At 47.8% G+C, this 20,652-nt stretch overlaps 1 protein-coding gene across 1 annotated transcript in view; it reads left to right on the top strand.

The window, feature by feature from the left end:
* The window catches only part of SPOCK1 (SPARC (osteonectin), cwcv and kazal like domains proteoglycan 1), a 554,568-nt gene that overhangs the window by 394,269 nt on the left and 139,647 nt on the right, over positions 1 to 20,652 (top strand). Inside the window, exon 5 of the mRNA XM_022588868.2 lies at positions 15,355 to 15,481. Within this exon, the coding sequence (XP_022444576.1) occupies positions 15,355 to 15,481 (127 nt within the window). The remainder of the gene's footprint in view (positions 1 to 15,354; positions 15,482 to 20,652) is intronic.

Raw genomic sequence — 20,652 nt, 5'->3', positions numbered from 1 at the left:
AGCTTGAGGACCAAAGCAGCAGAGAGTAGAAAACAATTCATAACGGAGATGTGAATAATTGTGTGGAATTTGTAGTCCCCTGGAGCAGGGGAGAGGAGTGAGAGGCAGATCTTACATTGGAAGGCAAATTCACTAGGCAAGTTTTATAAATGCATTTAAAATATATTAAAATCACGACTGCCAGTGAAATGTCCCAGACTCATATCTTGCCCTGCCTTGGTTTCCTTTTCCCTTTTTTTTTTTTTAATACCACACTTCCGGTGCCAAAGCAGTGTTACGTCTGAAGACAAGTGTGGATGAGGGCAGGGTTACCTGGCGAGGCCTCCTGGTCTGTCTCGTGGCCTTCTGCCTGGCTGGGCAGTTTCTGGGTGAGTCTCTCTAGGATCAGAGCCTCTGCCCTGCTAGCATCCTTTCCAGCGTCCTCCGTCAGTCTGCCATCTCTGCCTCCTGGGCTGCGCTGCTGGAGCGGGGCCTCCTTCCAGAGGGGGCAGTTCAGTTTCTGATGGACCCCAAAGCACTGGATCCTTGTCTTTTTTTTTTTTGAACCAGGTACTATCTGGAGGAGATGGAGAATGTTTTGTGGCGGAATTCTCAGAAGGTGCCTGTGCCCAGATGCGAAGCTGCTGGAGGGCTAGTGAGCCAAGCGTCTGTGGAGATGGGAGTGGCTGTTGACAGGGCCAGGGACTGATCGAACGCCGCTCTCATTTCCTCCCCGTCTCTGTTAGAAAGCATTAAGTGTACCACCCTGCTCTGTGGTTCTGCCCCAGATCACTGGGTTGCAGTTGCTGTGCTTCCTGGTGCCCCTGCATGTTAAGGAATGCACGGAGTGGCATGTTTTATGCATCAGATTGAAATGGATTAGAAAGAGGAGGTTAAGGGGTGTGTGCAGGTTTTGGAGAGGTCATTGTGAGGCATGATTTCCACCAGGGCTCAAGGCTTGCTGGGTGGCGCACAGGTGTGAATCGTCGTATTAGCACACTTGCCCTTAAACATAAGGAAGCAGACAAGCTCAAGACCCCCTGCAACTCACCGAAGTTGTGTGTTGCCTGCACGTTCTGGGCCACTTTCCAGGATCCAGGGAGAGCAGTGTCCTGGTGTCCAGGGGAGCAAGGCCGGTGTGGCCTCGGGACACATCATCTTCTTTTACAGAAGTGATCTGATTGATTTTTCCCCTTTCACTTACTTCTGTTTTAATTTTCTTAAACTTCTTTCCTTCACCTTTGTTATTAATAAATCTACTGTGGCTCGCTTGCTGCTCTGCCGAAACTCATCAAGATCCCAACTCACAGGTTTCCAGTTTAGACATTTTGCATCAGATTAATTCAACCAATGAACCGTGAAAGACATTCTTTATGGATATCAGGCGCCAGAGTAGGGCCTATCTGGGGCACTGACCATGAGGGTTCTGGGGCCAGAAAATGGACTCGGAATGATTTAGATGGGCATCCGAGGCTATCTTTAGGTGTACTTTTGTTTTAAATAGAATGTTCTCAAGCTAATATCCTGTCTTTAATGTTCCTCACAGAGGGGATGGGCAGCCGGCAAGGCCTTCCATGAACAGAGGGACAGGAGAGATGAAAGTTAATTAGTCTGGGGACCTTGGTACCTTTCCAAGGCGCACTCTTAAGTGATGTTGTTCATGGGTACACACTGAAATGAATGTGGCTGTCTTACTGAAGAGTGAAAGGCCCCTCTTCCAGACTGTCTTTTCCATGGTCCTGCTGCAGCTGGGGTGCTGGGGTGTCCTGCTTCCCATTTACCTGACATGAGAGAGGAGGCTCTGGCTCAAACCTCCATGGCTATGAGGATTCCCAAGTGGAGGGCAAAGTGTCGGGGCTCCCCTCCGGCCTGGAACTAGTGTCCTTCTCTTGGCGGGTACCAGGGAGGCCATCTGTGAAGGTGATGGTGATGAAGGGCTTTTGGGCTTGAGTCCATCCTGTCATCACATTGGCAGGACTGGTTCTCAGAAAGGGGCTCCCATGCACTGGTGATGGTGGGTTAAATGTCATTCATTCAGATTCCACGAAGTTGGAGTCTGCGATCATTTCTTAAACAAGTATTTATGGTGCTTTCCACTTGCCAGACACTGCTGTGTGTTTGGAATTCTGTGATGAATGGACACAGTCTACCCTTGTGGAGATTAAAGTCTGTTGGAAAAGACGGGTATAAAGAAAGTATCATATAAATTGTGCTATGCGTTAAGTAGGATAAGAGCAGGGTGCCATAAGAGAGGGTCACTTTAGGTTGGTTGAAGGGGGTGAAAGGTGAAAGGTGCCAGCTGGGGAGAAGGTACAGAGTAGGGAGAAGTGGTTTTTTGTTTTTTTTTTTAATCTTTATTGGAGTATAATTGCTTCACAATACTGTGTTAGTTTCTGTTGCACAACAAAGCAAATCAGCCATATGGATACACACGTCCCCATATCCCCTCCCTCTTGAGCCTCCCTCCTATCCCACCCCTCTAGGTCATCGCCAACCACCGAGCTGATCTCCCTGTGCTATGCAGCTGCTTCCCACCAGCCGACTATTTTACACTCGGTAGTGTGTATACGGTGGCTGCTACTCTCACTTCGCCCTCCCACCCCATGTCCTCAAGTCCATCTCCTATGTCTGCCTCTTTATTCCTGCTCTCCAAGTAGGTTCATCAGAACCTTTTTTTTTTTTTAGATTCCATATATATGCGTTAGCATATGGTATTTGTTTTTCTCTTTCTGTCTTACTTCACTCTGTGTGACAGACTCTAGTTCCATCCACCTCACTACAAATAACTCAATTTCGTTTCTTTTTATGGCTGAGTAATATTCCATTGTATATATGTGCCACATCTTCTTTATCCATTCATCTGTCGATGGACACTTAGGTTGCTTCCATGTCCTGGCTATTGTAAATAGAGCTGCAGTGAACATTGTGGTACATGACTCTTCTTGAATTATGGTTTTCTCAGGATATATGCCCAGTAGTGGGGTTGCTGGGTCGTATGGTAGTTCTAGTTTTAGTTTTTTAAGGAACCTCCGTACTGTTCTCCATAGTGGCGGTATCAATTTACATTCCCACCAACAGTGCCAGCTGGGGAGAAGGTACAGAGTAGGGAGAAGTGTTCTTGGACCTGGGGAACAGCCTTTGCAAAGGCCCTGGTTCAGGGAAGGGAAAGGGCCTTGGTGTCCTAAAGGAAGTTAGAGGAGAGAGGCCTGAGCTGCAGAAGGGCAGTGATGGAGGGGACCTGGCTGCATGAGGCCAGAGAGGGAGGCAGGGCCCAACCGTACAGTCTTGAAGGCCACGGACGGGGTCGGCTCTCAGGCCAGGTGTGAAAGGAAGTTTTATGTGGCTTTAAGCCAGAGAGTGACATAAAAGTGTGGCTTAGGATGAACTGAATTTTTTTTATTACTTTTGGATTATAGTTTATTGCAAAAGCTTTTAAGAAAGCATCAGAATAAAACAATTGTCCATGAATTGAAGAAGATTTAAAATGACCACTGTTAAAGATCTGGTAAGAGTTTTTTATAATATAATCGACAAGAAAATGTGGACCGAATTTTCTTGAATTCTTTTTCTTAAAACCAGATTGTGTGCTATGTGAGAGGAGCTGGAGGACTCTGGGTGTGAGTGTGTGTGTGTGTGTGTGCACGCGCACGCACGTTCACGCACGTTCATGCACACATGTGCTCACAGGACGATCCTAAAGCTCCCCTCATTGGAGCTGGTAGCCTAGTGGAGGGGACTAGGGACACAGGTGCCTACAGTCTAGGCTAGGAAGTCAAAAGTCCCATGAACTAAAGTTAAAACTCCAAGAAAGCAGCAGCCACTTCCCCCTGTAGTTGGGGCTGGGCCATGGGTAGAAGGCAGGGAAGGGGCAGTGTGGACCAGTGGTATTTACTAGTATCCCTAGTAGTTTAAGAGCATGTAAGGACTCTGGCTCAGACGGTGTGTGACTTGCTCAATCCTGCACAGCCTTTATGTGGCAGAGATGGGGGACCAGGGCAAGGCTGCCCGAAGCCCATCTTCTGTGTAAGGGCCACTTTGCCTTCCAGACACTTTCCTACATGGAATCTGCATTTTCTTATCAGAGGATGACTTTAAAGTAATGCTGGAACATAGTAGGTGTCCAGTGAAAGGTAGTCTCCTATCTGAGCCTCCAGTTGCTCAAGGAACCATCAGGTGGGGTGATGACCCTTGCCAGCTCACGTGAGCTCACATCTAGTGAGTTCCCTGCCACAGAGCACATCCCACCCCCCACCCCGATCATGCTCATCCCACTTACTTGTAATACCTAGTTCCGTCTGGAGTATAACTCCAGGTCTCGGCACTCTGCAGGTATTCACATTACAGCACTTCTGGTGGGTATTTTGGCCTCATTGGCCCCCTAATTCCATTTGGATGTTCAGTGCCCTTGACTACAGTGTTAAAGAAATAGAAACAAGCTCCTCATGGTCCATCATAGAAGAATGCTTACACACACCAGAGTGTGCTTTCTGTAGAATCCCCTTCCTCTAGATGACCTCTGCATTAACTCTTGCGGTATTGGCAGCCTCCTCCCCAACCTCCTGAGATGGAACCTCTGTCCTGGGACAGCTCTCACTGTGTTGAGAGACCTCCCTTATGCTGACTCAGAAGGTTTTCTCTTGGTAACTTCTAGACATTGGTCCAGGTTCTACTCTGGAATAGCATTAGGGCACAGGGTTACTGCTTCCTGTGCCAACACATTCTTGAGTATCTTGTCTGTGCATAGGAGCAGCTGGGTACCTGAATGAGCATAGTCCAAAGTAGCCAATGATAAAGAGCTGCAGGGCACAAACAAGGGACTGGGAAAGTAGGACAGACATGCTTCAGGGAAGGGGCGGGGCTGTCTGAGACATCTTCTGCGAGGAGTAGCCTTGGAGCTGGCCCTTGGGAAAGGATGGGAGGAACCTGGCCGGAGAAGGTAAGTGTTGGAGAAAACACAAGACCAAGGGAGCTAGGCTTCATTCTTGGCCGCCCACCCAGAAAATTCCCTACCAGTGAAGGCCACAGAGGCGAGAAGGAACTTGTCAAGGGCTCTAGCTTCTCTCCTCTGACCTTGACTGTGAAGAAAACTTTCAGAGCAGGAGAAAGTTATGATGCAGATGTGGCCACGCCTGTGTTCTGCGGCACTGGTGGTGGTGAGTGGTGCCACGTGGATGGTTTGCAGATCATGGTGTTCAGCTGGATCTCCTTGGATCCGTGTCTCTGTCAGCTTCCAGCCTGTCTCTGGGCCTGTCCTGCAAAGGCGGTATCCCCGATGCCATCTACCCACCTCTGCTTCATTTTGCCGACTTGTTCTTCCTAAAGTGGATCATATGCAGCCCTCCTAGGATGGGGTTGCTTTGCTGCTGGTGACTAGAAAACAAACGTGGCTATTTTTTCTCTCATACGCATGTCCCATTATAATTAACTGCCCCTCAGGAACGCAAGCACGTATTTTCTGAGATGATAACAGCAGAGCCCATGTTAGAATTCCACTCACCCTCTTGTGCACACCTGAGCTCACACACACTTAGCTGGAAGTCGTGGTAGCAAAACCCTCAGTACTTCTGGCCCCTCCCAAGAAGAGGCAGGATTATGGACACTCAGAGAGGGAGGCAAAGGAAATTCTTGGCCCTGGGCTTTCATTTGATTGTTTTCTAATGAGCGTATCCATTGCTAAAGATTTCCTCTAAGGTCTCAGGGCTAGAAAGGGCCCTTGCTTTCTTGGACCAGCAAACAAAGACAATCAGTAAACAAGAAATCAAATGGGAACGCCAAAGGCCAGTGGGTAATTGGAACAGTTCCTCTCCTGCCCCCTTTTAGGAAGAAAAGGAATTTTACAACAGTACTCCGCTATCCATTATCCTAAGGGAATAAAGAAAGCCCAGCCGTTCACTTACATTTCCCTAATAGCTGCTGTTACACTGCTGGCTTGGCACTTTTCATTAACAAAGCAGTTACACTGGGGCCTGTAAGTGTATGTGTACGCGTGTGGGTTTTGCCTGCAGGCCCCAGTGCCCGAGCTCTTTAACAAGCTGAACTTTGAGTTAAAACTGCACCCTCGCTGCCTCATAGAGCTCCTCGGTGCCAGTGGCTGTGTCCTGTCGTTGCCTCAATGGAAGGTGACTGCAGACACAGAGTCTCAGGCCACTTAGTGGAATTTGCATGATCGCGTCAGCCTGCTAATCTTCATGATTTGATGTGGGCGCGCTGAGGGCACTGTGAGTTTAGGTGAGAACTGGGCTGAGTTAGGATCCCTGGACATACCTATTTGGTTTCAAGTACAAGGAAACCTTGATTCAAGTAATGTCCAGAAATGTGAGGAACACCGGAGATCTGGGTCTGTAATTCAGCAAGTTCCTTTCCTTCTTGCCTTTTGCCCACTGGTCACACAAATTGCCTCTGACGCTCTTAAATGTCGAATGGTGATGGGGGTCCTGAAATTAATAGCACGTAGAAATTTTCTTGGATAAGTTAGCATTCCCAGAGAATCTTTACCTTTTCAGGATGTAGGAATAAAAACAGTTAAAGTAACACCTACCCCAAATAAATTCAGCCATCCAGAGTAATTAAATATCATTATGCTAATTAATAATTGTTACATGTGATGTGTGTTATAGGAAGTACGTTTAACACAAATCTAGCATTATCTTTGAATTCTTTGCCCAATTTCTGGCACATAGTAGGTATATAATAAATGTTTACTGAAAAAGTAGACTGTCTCTCGGATCCTAACCACCTTTGGAATACTTATACCTTCAGTTTTGATGGCTTTGCTTAAACAGGCCCTCAAAATGCAGTAATGTAGAAACTTAGTTCAGATAGATCTGACCCCTTGTTCTTCACTGAAGCCTTTGAGGACTGGTCAGGAGGCTTTTACATAGATAAACTCCCTTTTTTCAGCCCTCCCTCCTGCACCTGGAAGATCTTTCTTCTGTTTCCATCACCTTGACATTTTAAAACACTACTGGAGAAGTGGAGTGTTGGCAGACAGGGGTAGGCTTGACAACATGCATTTCTTAAAAAATTCTGAAAATGCATTCCTTCTTTAGATTTTGAACAGATTAAACCAGCAATATGTGGCTGTAAGAGAGTCAAATACTAGACATATAGAATAACAAAGTGGAGGTTCCCTTTCTCACACCCTCAGTCCCTCCTGGCTAAGGGAGTGTTTCCTGTGGTGTGTTCCCTCTTAAACGTTTTCAGCTCTTTCACACATGCACGTACAGTGCTGTTGGAAGCTCTCCTCTGGCTATTGAATCTTGTCATCTATGAAGATTAGAGGCTTTTCAGCTGCCTGGGCCATTACACAGCTCAGGTGAAAGGCAGGTCATGGAGGCTCAAGTTGAAATGAACTGCAGTCCAGAGGTTGCCGTTGACATACACCCAGAGAGACGTTCCAGCTTTTGGAATTGCATCCATACCAGGCACATATCTGTTTGGTGGCCCTGGTTCTGCTCTAAAAACGTAAAAAATACGTACTTTTCCTATGGGTTTGAAGGTGCTTTAGAAAGCTGGCTTGTTGGTGGTTTGGAAGCATGCCTGGGGGCTGATGGCTCTCTGCTAATTCTGGCACCTGCTTCTCTCTTCTGATGGATTGGAGCCTCGACCTGGCGTATGTCAAACCCTCAGCCTCCTCACCTGGGCCAAGTCAGATGGAGTGAAGACACACAAGGGTGCTGGCTTCCCTGTGAGTGACATGCCGGCTTGAATCAGTGCATCAGTAGATGCTCCACCCTGATGACCAGGGCCCACCTTGTGAGTCTGGGTCCTTCCATAAGTCTGCTTTGCTCACGAAGTCTCCTCGACTTGTACTCACTCCCAACACTTCCCATGTTCTTCCCATGTTGCACTATCACTCCCCTCCTTCTTGGAGCTGCCGGGAGGAGTGAATGTGACAATTCACGTAAAGGGCCTGGAACATTGCGAGAGCTCAGAACATGGTCCTTATTGTTGCTGGTCGTAATAACAGTAGTATCAGCAGAATCATAAGTCCTCAGTAAATGTTTAGCTGCTATTATCCTTATTATACATTTGCCCTTAAAAATTTCAAGCTTCTGTAAGCAGCATGTGTTTATACCATGTGAGTGCCCGGTAGCCCTTAGAACACTCCGAGATGCACAATAGTTACTCCACAGAGGCTGGGCGTTCTTTCCACAGTTCTCTAATAGACATCTGTTTATTAGGAAACTTGGACTCTCTTTGGACGGGATCTTGTGTCTGGGACCTTCTTCATTTGGAAAAAGAAGGAGACTCCTGAGCCCACGGGCACCAGGATGGAGCAAGTCTCATGTGGGAGCCTTTCTCTCTCACAAAACAGCTTTTGTAAATGACACAGGCCATTATGCTCCTCCTGTGTAATTTCATGACTTAGTATAATGACTCAGATAACCCTAACAATGGAGGAATTATAGCGTTATTTTACAGGACAGATTATTTCAGTGGTTAACATGTTTTTGTTCCAATTAACATTCATTATTTTGTCTCTGGTTCAAAGTAGCCACCATATCAACTATCTGAGTATCTTCCATCCTTGTTTCAGAAGCAATTAGTTCTGATTTTGCAAACAAATTCAATCTCGGTTTCCAATGGGCAGTTTGACGTTAACGTGAAAGTAAACTGCAGTAATGCTGGCTGCCAGCAAACAGACACTGTGATTAAAGGAAAGGGTTGGTTCCTCGGTGGGTTCTGCAGGCCTCTGAGCTGACAAGTCTGCCGTAGAGATTTGACGAGAGAGCAGAGACAGGACAGAGAAGAAGGGACTGTGACTGGTTATGTAGGCCTCTGTTTTCTCCTTCCATTAAATGGAGTAATGGCAGCATCTACTGCCAGGGTGTTGTTGTGGGCGAGGAGTCAGGGAGATGTGTTCAGGGCATTTAGACTGGAGTGGAGCAGTCACAGGAAAGAACTGGAATGCTGCCTCTACTATTTGTGGCCTGGAATTGCTTTTCTCTCTTGCCAGCTGTTCATATACAGAGTAAGACAGTTCTGTCAAAAGTTATGCAAACACGTTAGAATGCACAGTGTATTAAATAAAATGAAGAGGCCTTGTCTTCTTCAATAACTGAAGAAAGGACTTCCCTGGTGGCGCAGTGGTTAAGAATCCACCTGCCAAGGCAGGGGACACGGGTTCAAGCCCTAGTCCGGGAAGATCCCACATGCCGCAGAGCAACTAAGCCCGGGCGCCACAGCTACTGAGCCCACAAGCCACAACTACTGAAGCCTGTGTGCCTAGGGCCTGTGCTCCACAACAAGAGAAGCCACCGCAGTGAGAAGCCCGTGCACTGCAACAAAGACCCAAAGCAGCCAAAAATAAATAGATAAAATTTTTAAAAATTTTGAAAAAACTGTCAGCAGTTCTATACAGCTGCAGCTCCTTCCCCCACTGCATCATTCAAATATTTTTGATACACTTTGTTGAATTTCATCCTGTGGGATTGATATCAGGAAATTTACACCTGCATTTTTATTGATTGCTGGAAAAAAGTTCTCTAGAAGTCTTTGTTCTGACACTTTTACTGTGGGCCCTGATTATGGCCCTACCTCTGCCCATGCTCATGTGAAATACTGGGTCACAACTCATGTCATCAAAGATTCCCTTGCTCGTCAGCTGGGGAAGTGGCAGGGTTTGGGACTTGTCTTGATTGGTGAGGGTAGGGATCTCTGAGTGAAGAGTGGCAGGGGCCAGTGGGAAGCAAGAGCAGGAAATGCTGACGTGTGGACTTGAGGGTTAAGGTTGACGTTTCCAGGAAGTAGGACAGGAAAGAGCAGTCATGATCTGGTCTGTCTTGCCTGTAGCTATTGCCATCTTATAAGAATGTGGTTGTCATCCACCATGCTGCCAGTGGTGAGTTGCTCTTGTAAATAAAATGAATATTAATAAGTGTATTTGCATAGTGTACCTTATAGAAATCCTCTGAGTGGTGTTCCAAAAAGTAGTTTTAGAACAAGTATCAACATGTGATTCTGTGCAGTGCTGTTAACTTGCTGGAAGATGCAAATAACACATTACTTGAATACTACCCAATCATGTTTGCTGGTAATTTCTAGTATTTGAATTTTTCACTTTAAGCTACATTTCCTTATGAATACTACTAAACTTAATATTTCCTATTTGTTTTAAAAATAACGCGTAAATATAGTATTGAGAAGAAGACAGAAAAACTTATTATTTCAGCAGTTCTCGAGAGTTCTTGAGAATTCTCATTTCTCGTTCCCGAGTTTGAAAATTACTCTCAGTTGGGAATTTGGAAGCTCTGTCTCGGAGGTCCTCCCCCAGCTTTGGAGACAATCTCACTTCAAGAGGATGGGGGTCCCTCAGCCCTCAGAAGCACAGGAGAGTCCTCCCTACCCACTTTTCTGCTGTCTTCAGACATATTTGCTAATTGTTTTTTTGCAAGTCTGAATTAGGATTTCTTAGTCGGTCGAATTCTTTAAACAACATGCAATTTTTGTCTTCTGGTTAGTGCTAATAATTTCCAGAAATAAAAGGAGAAAGTTCTAAAAGTCCAAATTAATAAATTCACTGAGCACACCCATGTGTTAAGGGTCAACCATGTTTCCAAGCACCAGGAGCACAAATATGGTTAAGACGCAGTCACTACGCTTGAAGAATATACAGTCTATTGAGGAAGATAGAAACAAAATGAACTGCTTTGTGCTGTGGTGACAGTCACAGTTGGGTCTGAACGAGGTGTGTGTTGGGACAAATAATGTCATGGTTAATTCTGCTTGGGGTAGGGTTCCCAGGGGGAGGAGAAACTTCATGGAAAGCAGTCGAATTGCAGCTTAGACAAGGGGCAGATACTTGCTCTGTAGGTAGAAGGCGTTTACCAAGTCAATACAGATTTGAGTTTGCATGGCACATGTAAGGGGCTGATATGGCTGGCTGGAGATAGAATCAGTAGGACCTGAGTGATGGGGAGAAGTGGTGAGGGCAGGGAAGGGAGGTGTCCAGGATGGGCTCCAAGGCTTTTAGCTTGGGTGTATGCCAGGTCCTGTCTGAATCATAGTAGCGTCTTAACATTCGGTCCAGTCAAATCAAGGTGCTTGCTTGGAGACTAGTAGGGGAGCCTGAGCAGAAGTGATCACAGGACCATGCTGGGCTGAGAGTGTAGCCTGCCTGCCTGTGGAAGGGCCCCCGGAGACTTCCTGGGGGAGGGGATTTTTGAACTGAGCCTTGAAGGAGGCCTTATGAGGCAGAGAGGGTTGGAGGGGAGAAACGTGGGTAGGAATGAAGGTGTTTCAGATCTGGGAAAAACTCACACGTTGGCACAGGGGTACAGAGCCCTTTGGTGGCCTCTGGGAAGTAGCAAAGGGTGGCTGGAGAAAAAATATTTGACATTGGTGGTCAGTGTGTGTGTGTACATTGTATGCACGGGGGTGTGTGCATGGGTGTGTATATGCATGCACAGTGCGCGTGCATGGGGTGTGTGTGTGTGCATGATGTATGTGTGTATGCACGTGCATAGGTGTGAGTGCGCATGGGGGGTGTGTACATGGGGTATGTGTGTATGTGCATGCATAGGTATGTGTGTGTATACATGGATGTGTGTGTGGCAGGGAGGTTGGAGAGGGAAGCAGACAGACAGTGACCCAGTGAAGACAGGCTCAGTCAGTTTAACAGCAAAACTAGGCATTCAGACGATGCCCTAGGAGGTGGGGAGAAGATGGAGAATTAAAGCATGGGAGTCGCATCACCAGATTTAGACCTAAGAGTCATCACTCTGCTTCAAAAACATACATGCTGGGAATTTTGATAAACTTAAAAAAAAAAGATCAAGAATAAGCAACTGAGCGAAAGAGAGTAAGCAGTGCCGGTGATCTTCCGATTGTCTTTCTTCTCTCCATCTTGTCGGTTGGGATTTTCTGTGCCGTGCTGTGTGTAGGGTAGGAGGTGTGGCTGCCCCCAGTACCAGCCAGGCTGGGATGGAGTTAGGGCTCTGTGGCCAAAGGGAAGGCTGGCAGGACCTGCCTCCTGGACTAAATTGCTTGTGTCGCCCCAGTTGATGAATGTCTCTGACATTGGGAGTAGCAATCCCATCAAGACACCTTCATCGGATTTCACTCTTCATTGACTCAAGAAGTGAAATATCTTAGAGCCAGAAAGCTTAGTCCCTTGCCTCGACTGGGTTGGTTATTTTTTTATGGTTTGCACTGAATTGTGGGGATTGAAATATACACACAATAACCAGGGAAGTTATACCTCCTTAGGCTCACATATACTTGTACATTATTTTGTGTAATTTGGCCTCTGGACAGAGACTATAGGTTTGGGTGCCGTCTCCGCTAGGGTCCTAGTGGGGTAAGGAACACCTGGGTTTGCCTGGATATAATAGGTATGTTTGTCTCATTAGAATTGGGAAAACTCAGAATGGCTTGGCCTTTGTACCTCTAGTCCCCAAGGCATCCCAGGAGAAGTCAGACGTGATTCCTCCTGGGCATAATCCATGACCACCTGGCATCAGGTATGAGAGAGAGCTTTCTCCACTGCAGGTGCAGAGTCAAGGACAGTGTTTCATGGGGATTTTATTTATAAAACTGAGCCCTGATGGTGAAAATACAGATGCCAAAATAGGGGAATTAAAATGGTCCTAGAGCAATGCAGTCATTTTCAGGAAAACTTCAACCTGACGGATATATATGGAGGAACTTGGCCATATTTCTTTGTGACACTGGGCAGTTCACTTCTGCTATGTGTGTCCAATTCCTCATTTATAAAATAAAGTTCTTAGACTAGATTCATTTTGAGGTATTTTCTGGCTCAGATAGTCTGTGATTAACTGCTAGTAACCGCTGCAGTGGTCAGCACGCAGGGTACCACCCACTTACCCAATAAGGATATATTGAGCATCCTTGATGCACCAGGCCCACTAGGAAGCACTGGCCAGCTTCACCTCTTTGCCTGCCCTTAACGCGCTTGATAGTGAAGTTCAGGTCCAGAGACGGGGATAACCCACCACTCGCTGGTGATTAATAGGTAGTTCTCTATCTTTTCCTCAAAGCCAGTGGCTCAGTGCTCACTTCTCCCTTGTCTGCCTTTGGCTGAGCTCCTTCAGGCTTCCTTCCTCTGGGGCATCACTGCACACGGTTATGCCTGCTCCAGCAAAGCTGCCCCCTCTTTGGACTTCATTGCCGCTTTCTGAGAACTCAAAACAAGAATTGCTCCAGTTGTGGCAACTCACGCTGGGGACTGACCCAGGAGAAGGGCTGCCGGACGCCAGAAGTGCTGCCTGTATTTGCTCTTTCATTATCGGCATCAGACAGTCTGCTCTGCGAATGATGATAAATGTGTGGTGTTCTTCTGAAGGAATCACGTCCTCTGAGATTAACCCTGTGCCAACAGCCGGCTTGTCCGCTGCATGGCATCCCCTCCCCTACAATCCCCTTTTCAGTAGTCCAGGACACACCTTGAAAGAAGAAAGTGTGTTTGGTTAAGGATAACAGGAGACCTCATGTCCATGTGATTTAGAAATGCAAACAGTAGATGTTTTTATTCCAGACAGAGAGGCAGGGACAAGGTGGGTAGCTGCTCTGGAAGCGGGGAGATGTTGGAGAGAGGAGCCCCAGTGACAAACGTGCAGGTGCCCCAGCAAATGTTCAGGCTACTCATCTAGGTGGGACTGAGATGGATTGAGGAGGAGTCATCCCTGGACACACTGCAGCTGTGTGAATGTTACCACGCACCTAGCCTCCCGTTGTCTCCATCACTGTGGGCAAGGCTCTTTGCCAACTTGGCTTTTGTTGCTAACGTTAGGAAAATGAGTCATCTGGACCAGGCCATCTCCAAGTGCCCTCGTAGAACTTCCTCTACCAGTTCATTGGTCAGACAGGCTCAGCCCTACAACCCGTCCAGCCTGCGATCCCTGATGGCTCCAAGTGTTGTGCTGTGGGCACGTGGTCCTCCTCTCGATGTCAGCCTCCAAGGCAGTTCCCCAAACAGACCTTCCTGCTCTTACTGCCTCCCCCACATCGCTGGGGCAGGTTTGAGGTAGGATAAGAACCAAGTTGGTGGGTGCCGTTTCTTTCTCACTTTCCTTCATTTGGAAGAGGGTAGGTTATGTCAGATGCCAAACCCCAATTCCTGAGGAGCTGGAGATCCATTCCACACCTGGCAGAAAAGATGTCCTCCTTGGGGCCCATGAGTTCTGGGGAGTTCAGCACCATTCCAGACCTAGGGCTTTAAAATTAAGTCATATTTCTATGGCAACGGTACTTACACCTCCATCTTTTGGGCCAAATGATAATGATAACAGCAGGTACCAGTTTTATTGCTTCCTATCTTCCAGGCATTATACTGAGTCGTTTACATACATCAGCTCATTTCAATCCTCATACCATCCCCTTGAAGGAGATACTATTCCCAGCCACCCCCCCCCAGCCCCATTTTACGGATAAGGAAACTGAGATTTACAGGGTGAGATATCCTGCTGCAATCACACCGTAAGAGGCAGAGCTGACTTTTGAACCTGTGTTTTCTGACTCTGGCACCCGAATAAACACCTTGCAGGACTGCCAGAGCAAAGCACTTCAAGGGCACAGTACCCGCCTGATTGATGGGCAGCTCACACTCACTTGTCCTCCACCCAGAACTCGCCCCTCAGCTGGGAGAGTGGCTCTCAGTGGTTTGCTGGGAAAGCAGCCTCAACTAAGAGAGAAAGGGAGGCCGTAACTGCAGGCCTTTATTTCGGTGGTTTATGATATGGTGATGGGGTTCCTTCTGTCGACATAAGCCATCCTAATAGCACCATTTATCATTATGACAAAGGTTAGGATAGGGGGAGACTGGAGCTGGAATGAAAGAGTAGAATTATGATGATTTTAGCAGTTGAAAGTGACATCACCTCAGAACCGGGCTATCGAATGGCAAATTGAAAGCCGGACTGAAATTGCTTTAAAACGTATCCAGAGATGGTTTTCCACAGCTGTGATAAAGTCATTTGGTTGTGTTTGGAGATGCATTTCTATCTAGACTGTTCTCTGAGTTGTCTCTGCACCCTCCCACTCGGAGGCTGCTGGTCGGCCCTGGAGGCGTCTGAGGCTCTGGGTGCTGTTTGGGGGCACCTGTGATCTGCCACACCCCAGATGGGGCGCTGGGGAAGCTGACGGAGTCATTCTCTCATTGTCTTTTTAGTGTGTTGTGAATGTCTCTTCATGGCAATAAGCCATGTGTTTACAACATTTTTCATGGCCACATTGCTTCCCTCCATCCGTCTGGTGGGTTGAACCTAGGCTTTTGGAACTGCCTCCTGCCCACTGTCAGCAAGTTGGAACAAATCGGGGTGCTGGCCAGGGGCCTTCAGGATGTGCCTGGCTAGGAGGAAAGACCATGGAGACTGGAGCTTCAGTTACCTTATGCCCTCTTTTTTTCATCCTCAGGCAAAAGAAGGGGAATGTAGCCCACAGACACTGGGCTGGACCTTCGAATCTGGTCAAGTGCAAGCCCTGTCCCACGGCACAGTCAGCCATGATCTGCGGCTCCGACGGCCACACCTATACGTCCAAGGTCGGTCTTCTTTGTTCTCTTTTTTGTCATCAAAAAGTACTCTGTGTCTGTTTGTTCTGACAAGGCTCTCGGCCAAAACTGGGGCCTGTGAATCTCGGTGGACTTCGGGGCTTGCCCTTGAGAAGCTGCCACATGAACAGACTCTTTGGCCTAAGAGACAAGATAAAAGTATTCTCTCCTATGTAACTGGAGTGACCAAGGCCTTAGGGGAAGTGTGATTCTGAGAGTGGTGTGTGATCCTGAAGTGAATCTAGGCCAGCTTCCTGGAGGAGGTGAGGAAGTAAGCTGTTCCAAAGCTCAGCTGATGGGGAGCAAAGACATGAGGGAAGCCCAGGATGCCTGCCTTACAGACAGCATGGTGATAGGGAGGTGTATGATGTCGGCACACATTTAAGCTGCATTTATTGTGTATCTAGAATGTATCCAGCACGACACCAGGACCTGGGGCTAGAGAGGCTGCTGTTCCTTTCTCTGGGGACTTCAGGGCTTACAGTCTAATGTGGGGGGGCAGGGTTGCTAGTATGGTGACAGGTCATTTTAACTCAAACCAGTGAAGAGAAAATGGTTTCATAGAAAAAGGGACTAGACATAAAGTGGGTCTGTTTATTCTTACTGGAGCAAGGAGGAGAAGTTTCACAGAGGAGGAGCATTTCATCTGGGCTGTAATAAAAGGAATTGCAGGCAGGGAAGCAGGGCTCACTAGGGTGGAGGAAGGAGGTGACCATTTGTTCTTGGAACTACAGACAGTGTCCTCGGGCTAAGGTTGTCCATTTATGTTTGGGAATGGGTACATTTCGGTGGGATAATGAACAAAAGAAACTACAGAATCGACAAGGGTTTGCTTATTCTCTTATTCAACAAATATAAATCAGCACCCGCTCCCACACGCTTAGTGCGAGGCATGGAGAGTTGTGTGTGTGTGTCTGAGACAGGGTGGGGGGCGAGGAGTGGGTCTCTGACCCTCCCATCCCCTCCAGCCAGAGCTGCACCGCTTTTATCTCTCTTCTTGTTTTCTCTGTAGGGATCATTTGCAGAAGGGAGTCGGGGGCTGATGAGAGCTATAACTGGTGACTCCCTGGTCACTTGTGGCCACGTTGCCTTGTGGTCCTTGGGCTTGGGCCTTTACGCTGGTCCCACCTCTGTCCCTCCCCCACTGCACACATAGCTTCCGTTCTCTGCATCCCCTCACCGTCCTGACCTTTACACCGTGGAGATTGCATAGGCCTGGGGGTCCCTCACTGCCTGCTGTCCTCAGAAGCTTACTAGGATTATTACAAGTAATAATAATAATTATGTGTTATTATTCACCGAAAGCCTGAGTCATGTACTTTTACTCACTGAAAGTAGGTTTTTATTCTCTCGGATTTTCACAGTTTTCTAACCAAAGGGAATATATGTAACAAAACGGGAAGCCAGAAGGTTCATCTAACTTGCACCCAGACCCGTGTAAGCTGCTTTAGGATATCAGTATCATAATTACTGCTTTGTAGTTCCTTTGTTCTTTCAACAGGTATCACTAGAGCCCTTCTTATGCACCAGGCCCTGTGCCAGGTGCTGGGGAAACTTATGATATAGTGGAAATAAAAAAGCTGGCTCTTCTTCACGGCCAGAGTCAGTAAGCCATACCTCCCCAACGTCAGACCTGCAGTGTGAATTACAGCGTCTCTGCCCAGGGTCGCAGCCAGAACGTCCTGGCTCAGTCGCTCAGCCCAGCTTCGCTGAGTGTGCCTACCATCCCCGCTTCGCGTCTCTCCCTGACCCCGAAGGAACCGCAGGCTTGCTTCTAACGCCCTGCACTGTCTGGACTAGTGCATCTATAATAACTTTGATGACTCAGATCTGTCCCCCACTCCCCAAAGGCAGATCAGGCCATCATTGTCTTTCAGCTAAAGCCCAGCTTCTAGGTATGTGAACAACTGCCTGGAGATTCTGTTAAAATGCAGATTATGACAGAGCAGGTCTGATGTGGCGCCTGAGATTCTGCATTTCTAACAAGTTCCCAGGTGACGTCCGTGCTGCTGGTCCACGGACCACACTTTGAGTAGTGAGGACTTTGGTTTTTATAGACACCTCCTAACGGGACTCTTTACCTCCCGTCTGCCTTTCGCCAGCCCCCCAAATCCATTTCCACATGACATAAGCGGTGAGGGTCATTCTGCATTAAAAGTCTGTTTGTACATCCCCCCCCCCACTTAAAATGTATGGATAGCTCTCCTCTTGCAGTCGCAACTAAGCTGAGACCCTTCACCATCAACAGCAAAGCCCCCCAGAGTCTGTCTCCGTAATCACCTACTCTAGACAGATCCTTCATTCGTTTGTCCAGCAACTATCTCTTGGACACTTGTCATTGTTCTAGGCACTGTGCAGAGCATGGAAGGGCAGTGGGGAACCAGCCCGACGCCATCCCTGCTCACTTGGAGGTTACACTCTGGTAGGGGAGACAGACAGAAATAACTGACCAAACAAATAAATAGGTAACTTCAAATTTTGGTAACTGGTACCAAGGAAATACCTGTGGTGCTCTGAAAGAGAGACAGAGTGCTTTACAGCTTCAAATGCCAGCTACCCCTGACGCCTGAGCTACAAGGAGCAGTCGTAACCTGTCAGATGTGGCTTGAGATGCTGCCAGTTGCCCAGGGAATGTCTCTGCAAATGTTTGCTGGTCAGGGCCCCCCTGCAGTTTGAGCAGGAAAGTTGGCTTTTTGTGTAAGAGAAGGTTGCCTGCTGAGAAGGCCTTTCTGAGGAGGTGTCCTTTAAACTCTGAGAGGGGGCATTGGTAGAATGTTCTAGATAGAGGAAATAGCATAGGCCGAGGCTCTAAGGCAGGATGATGAGTTTGAAGAACTAAGAGGTTGCCCTACTGGTGGCTGTGACAGTGAGGGGAGAGGCGCAGGAGACGAGGAGGAGAGGGCAGATGTGAGGACAGTCCAAGAGGAGACATTCAGCCAAAGCTTGGAAAGTAAGCAGGTGGTCAGGCAATGCCAGGCTTGCAGGACATTTGCTACTGTAAGTGCCTTCTTGCCCGTGTCCACCTTAAGTGGCAGACTTAAGAGTGTGCGTGGTCCTAGAGGTAGAAACAATGCCTGTCTACCTTCACCAGGCACAGGACACACAGTGGGTGCTCAGCATCACGGATAAGAGACAAGAGCCTCTGAGGACTCCAGCTGAGAAGGAATGGTGAGATTCCAGTCTGTGCAACCCTTCCGGGATTTGAGTGAAGGGGTTGCAGAGAGCTTAGTGATTGAGAGAAATAAGCCATCCCCAGCCTGGGCCAAGTTGCTTAGCTAAACACCCAGCCTGGAGCCCTGGCAGAGAGAGGCTCTTTGCAATGATTCTGTCTTTGTGAAGATCCAGTTTGTGCTGTTCAGTTATTCCCTCCAGCTCTGGAGTGAACTGTCTGATCCTGGAGCCTGCGATTAGAGACGAGCCATGAAATGTCAGTGAGTGATCAGGGCTGTTTGGGCAAGTGGCACGTTGCACATCAAACTCCAGTAACAGCCTGCCCGCTCGCCTGTCTCTCGTTAGCAGAAGGAGCTTCAAATGCCAGGTCGCCCTGACCCCCGAGCTACAAGGAGCAGTCGTAACCTGTCAGATGTGGCTTGAAATGCTGTCAGCTGCCCAGGGAACGTCTCTGCAAATGTTTGCTGGTCAGGGCTCCCCTGCAGTTTGAGCAGGAAAGTTGGCCTTTTGGGTTAGGGAAGGTTGCCTGCTTACAGGTAGTGGTAACTAGCTTGTTTAAGAGGCAGGATCAGGATTTGGAAGGCTCCTTTGCAATGATTTTTCAAAAGAGGAATGGCTTCCAGGTACTGCTGGGCAGAGCCCCAAAGTCTGCCCCAGCCTGTTATTCCTCTAGTGCCCGTGAATTCCTGTACCTGCCTCAGTCCTGAGTTTCCCAGACCTGGTCAGCTGTCTTTTCTTGGAGCAAAAAAAGAGACCTAATGCCTTCTTATCGGAACTTGTAGTGCCTTTCTCCCCATCCTCCACGTGGGGTAGACTGAGGCCCAAAGAGTCAAGGGCAGTGGCAGAATTTGACACTCAGAGTCTCTTGCCCGGATATCTGTGATCACCTGCTTCCAGTTAAAACAAAGGGCAGAGGCTGGTGGAGGGGCAGCAGTGCAGTGGAAGATGGTGTGTGTGTTGGTTTTTGACATTAATCTCCTAGCTTTCTACCCACTTTTAGAAAGCTGGCATCCTCTTTTTCCTAAAGAAATGAATCAAATGACTCATGCTGAAGGCATATGCTGACTGCTCAAGACCTCTGAAGCCAAGACCAATTCTAAACCCTCGTGATGTGCAATGAGACTTCCTTCCAAGGGGGATATTTCAGACTGGTCGGGTTCAGTATTGGAGTGATTTAGCTATTGCCCCTAAACATATGGCCACTTCTTTATTCAGGTTCAAGGGCACATTTTAGTCTCAGACAAAGCTGTCACAGGACCACCAGTAGATGGGCAGTTAATAGAGTGAATGAGTTAACTGTTAGTGAAAAAGTGACTTCCCATTCCCTGGAGTTATGGCCTTTTTTGGGTCATTGGGGTCAAGAAACAAAGGACAGGTGAAACCAGGATGCATGTACAACTGGAAGTGATTTGATGTCATAAATCACGTTCACAAAAATCAGTTTTGGCAAAAATATATTGCAGCCCAGTCCCATCATCATCAAGGAAATCTGTAATAAATAATCAGCGTCCTCCAGGGGAAGTGTTCACCCTTTCACAGGTGGATCTGAAGCCTGTGCGGAGCACTGACAGCAGCAGGGGGAGGAAGGAGCGTGGGTATCAGCTCTGTCCTAGATGCCCAGTGTTTGTCTTTGGCTTCCATCAAACAAAGCTTGCTTTCTGCTTCTGGGCCCTGAACAATCAGAAGCTCCTAGAATGGGGGTGGGGATGTATTTAGAAGTCTCTGTCTCTGTAGCAGGACTCTTCCAGTGTCCTGGCACCAGGGACACCACTCAGAGCTCTGTGACTCCCCCAGATCAAAGATAAAATCCGCAGGAACGCACAGCGTCTTGAGATGAAGGGATATAAGATGTTACATGGCAGTAAATGACTCTATATTCAGACTCTACAAAGCATAACTCACAAAAGATAAGGAACAGAAAACTCCCCTCTGGGAAGAGGCAAGTGGAGGCCAGCACCGCAGCTGGTTTGAGAATGTGGTAGAGACCCTGC

Source organism: Delphinapterus leucas, chromosome 3 (genome assembly GCF_059928025.1).
Source record: "Delphinapterus leucas isolate spDelLeu-1000000601 "Yukka" chromosome 3, BTC_Dleu_Yukka2, whole genome shotgun sequence".
Classification (NCBI taxonomy): Eukaryota; Metazoa; Chordata; class Mammalia; order Artiodactyla; family Monodontidae; genus Delphinapterus; species Delphinapterus leucas.
This window is presented reverse-complemented; position numbering and strand designations above follow the sequence as displayed.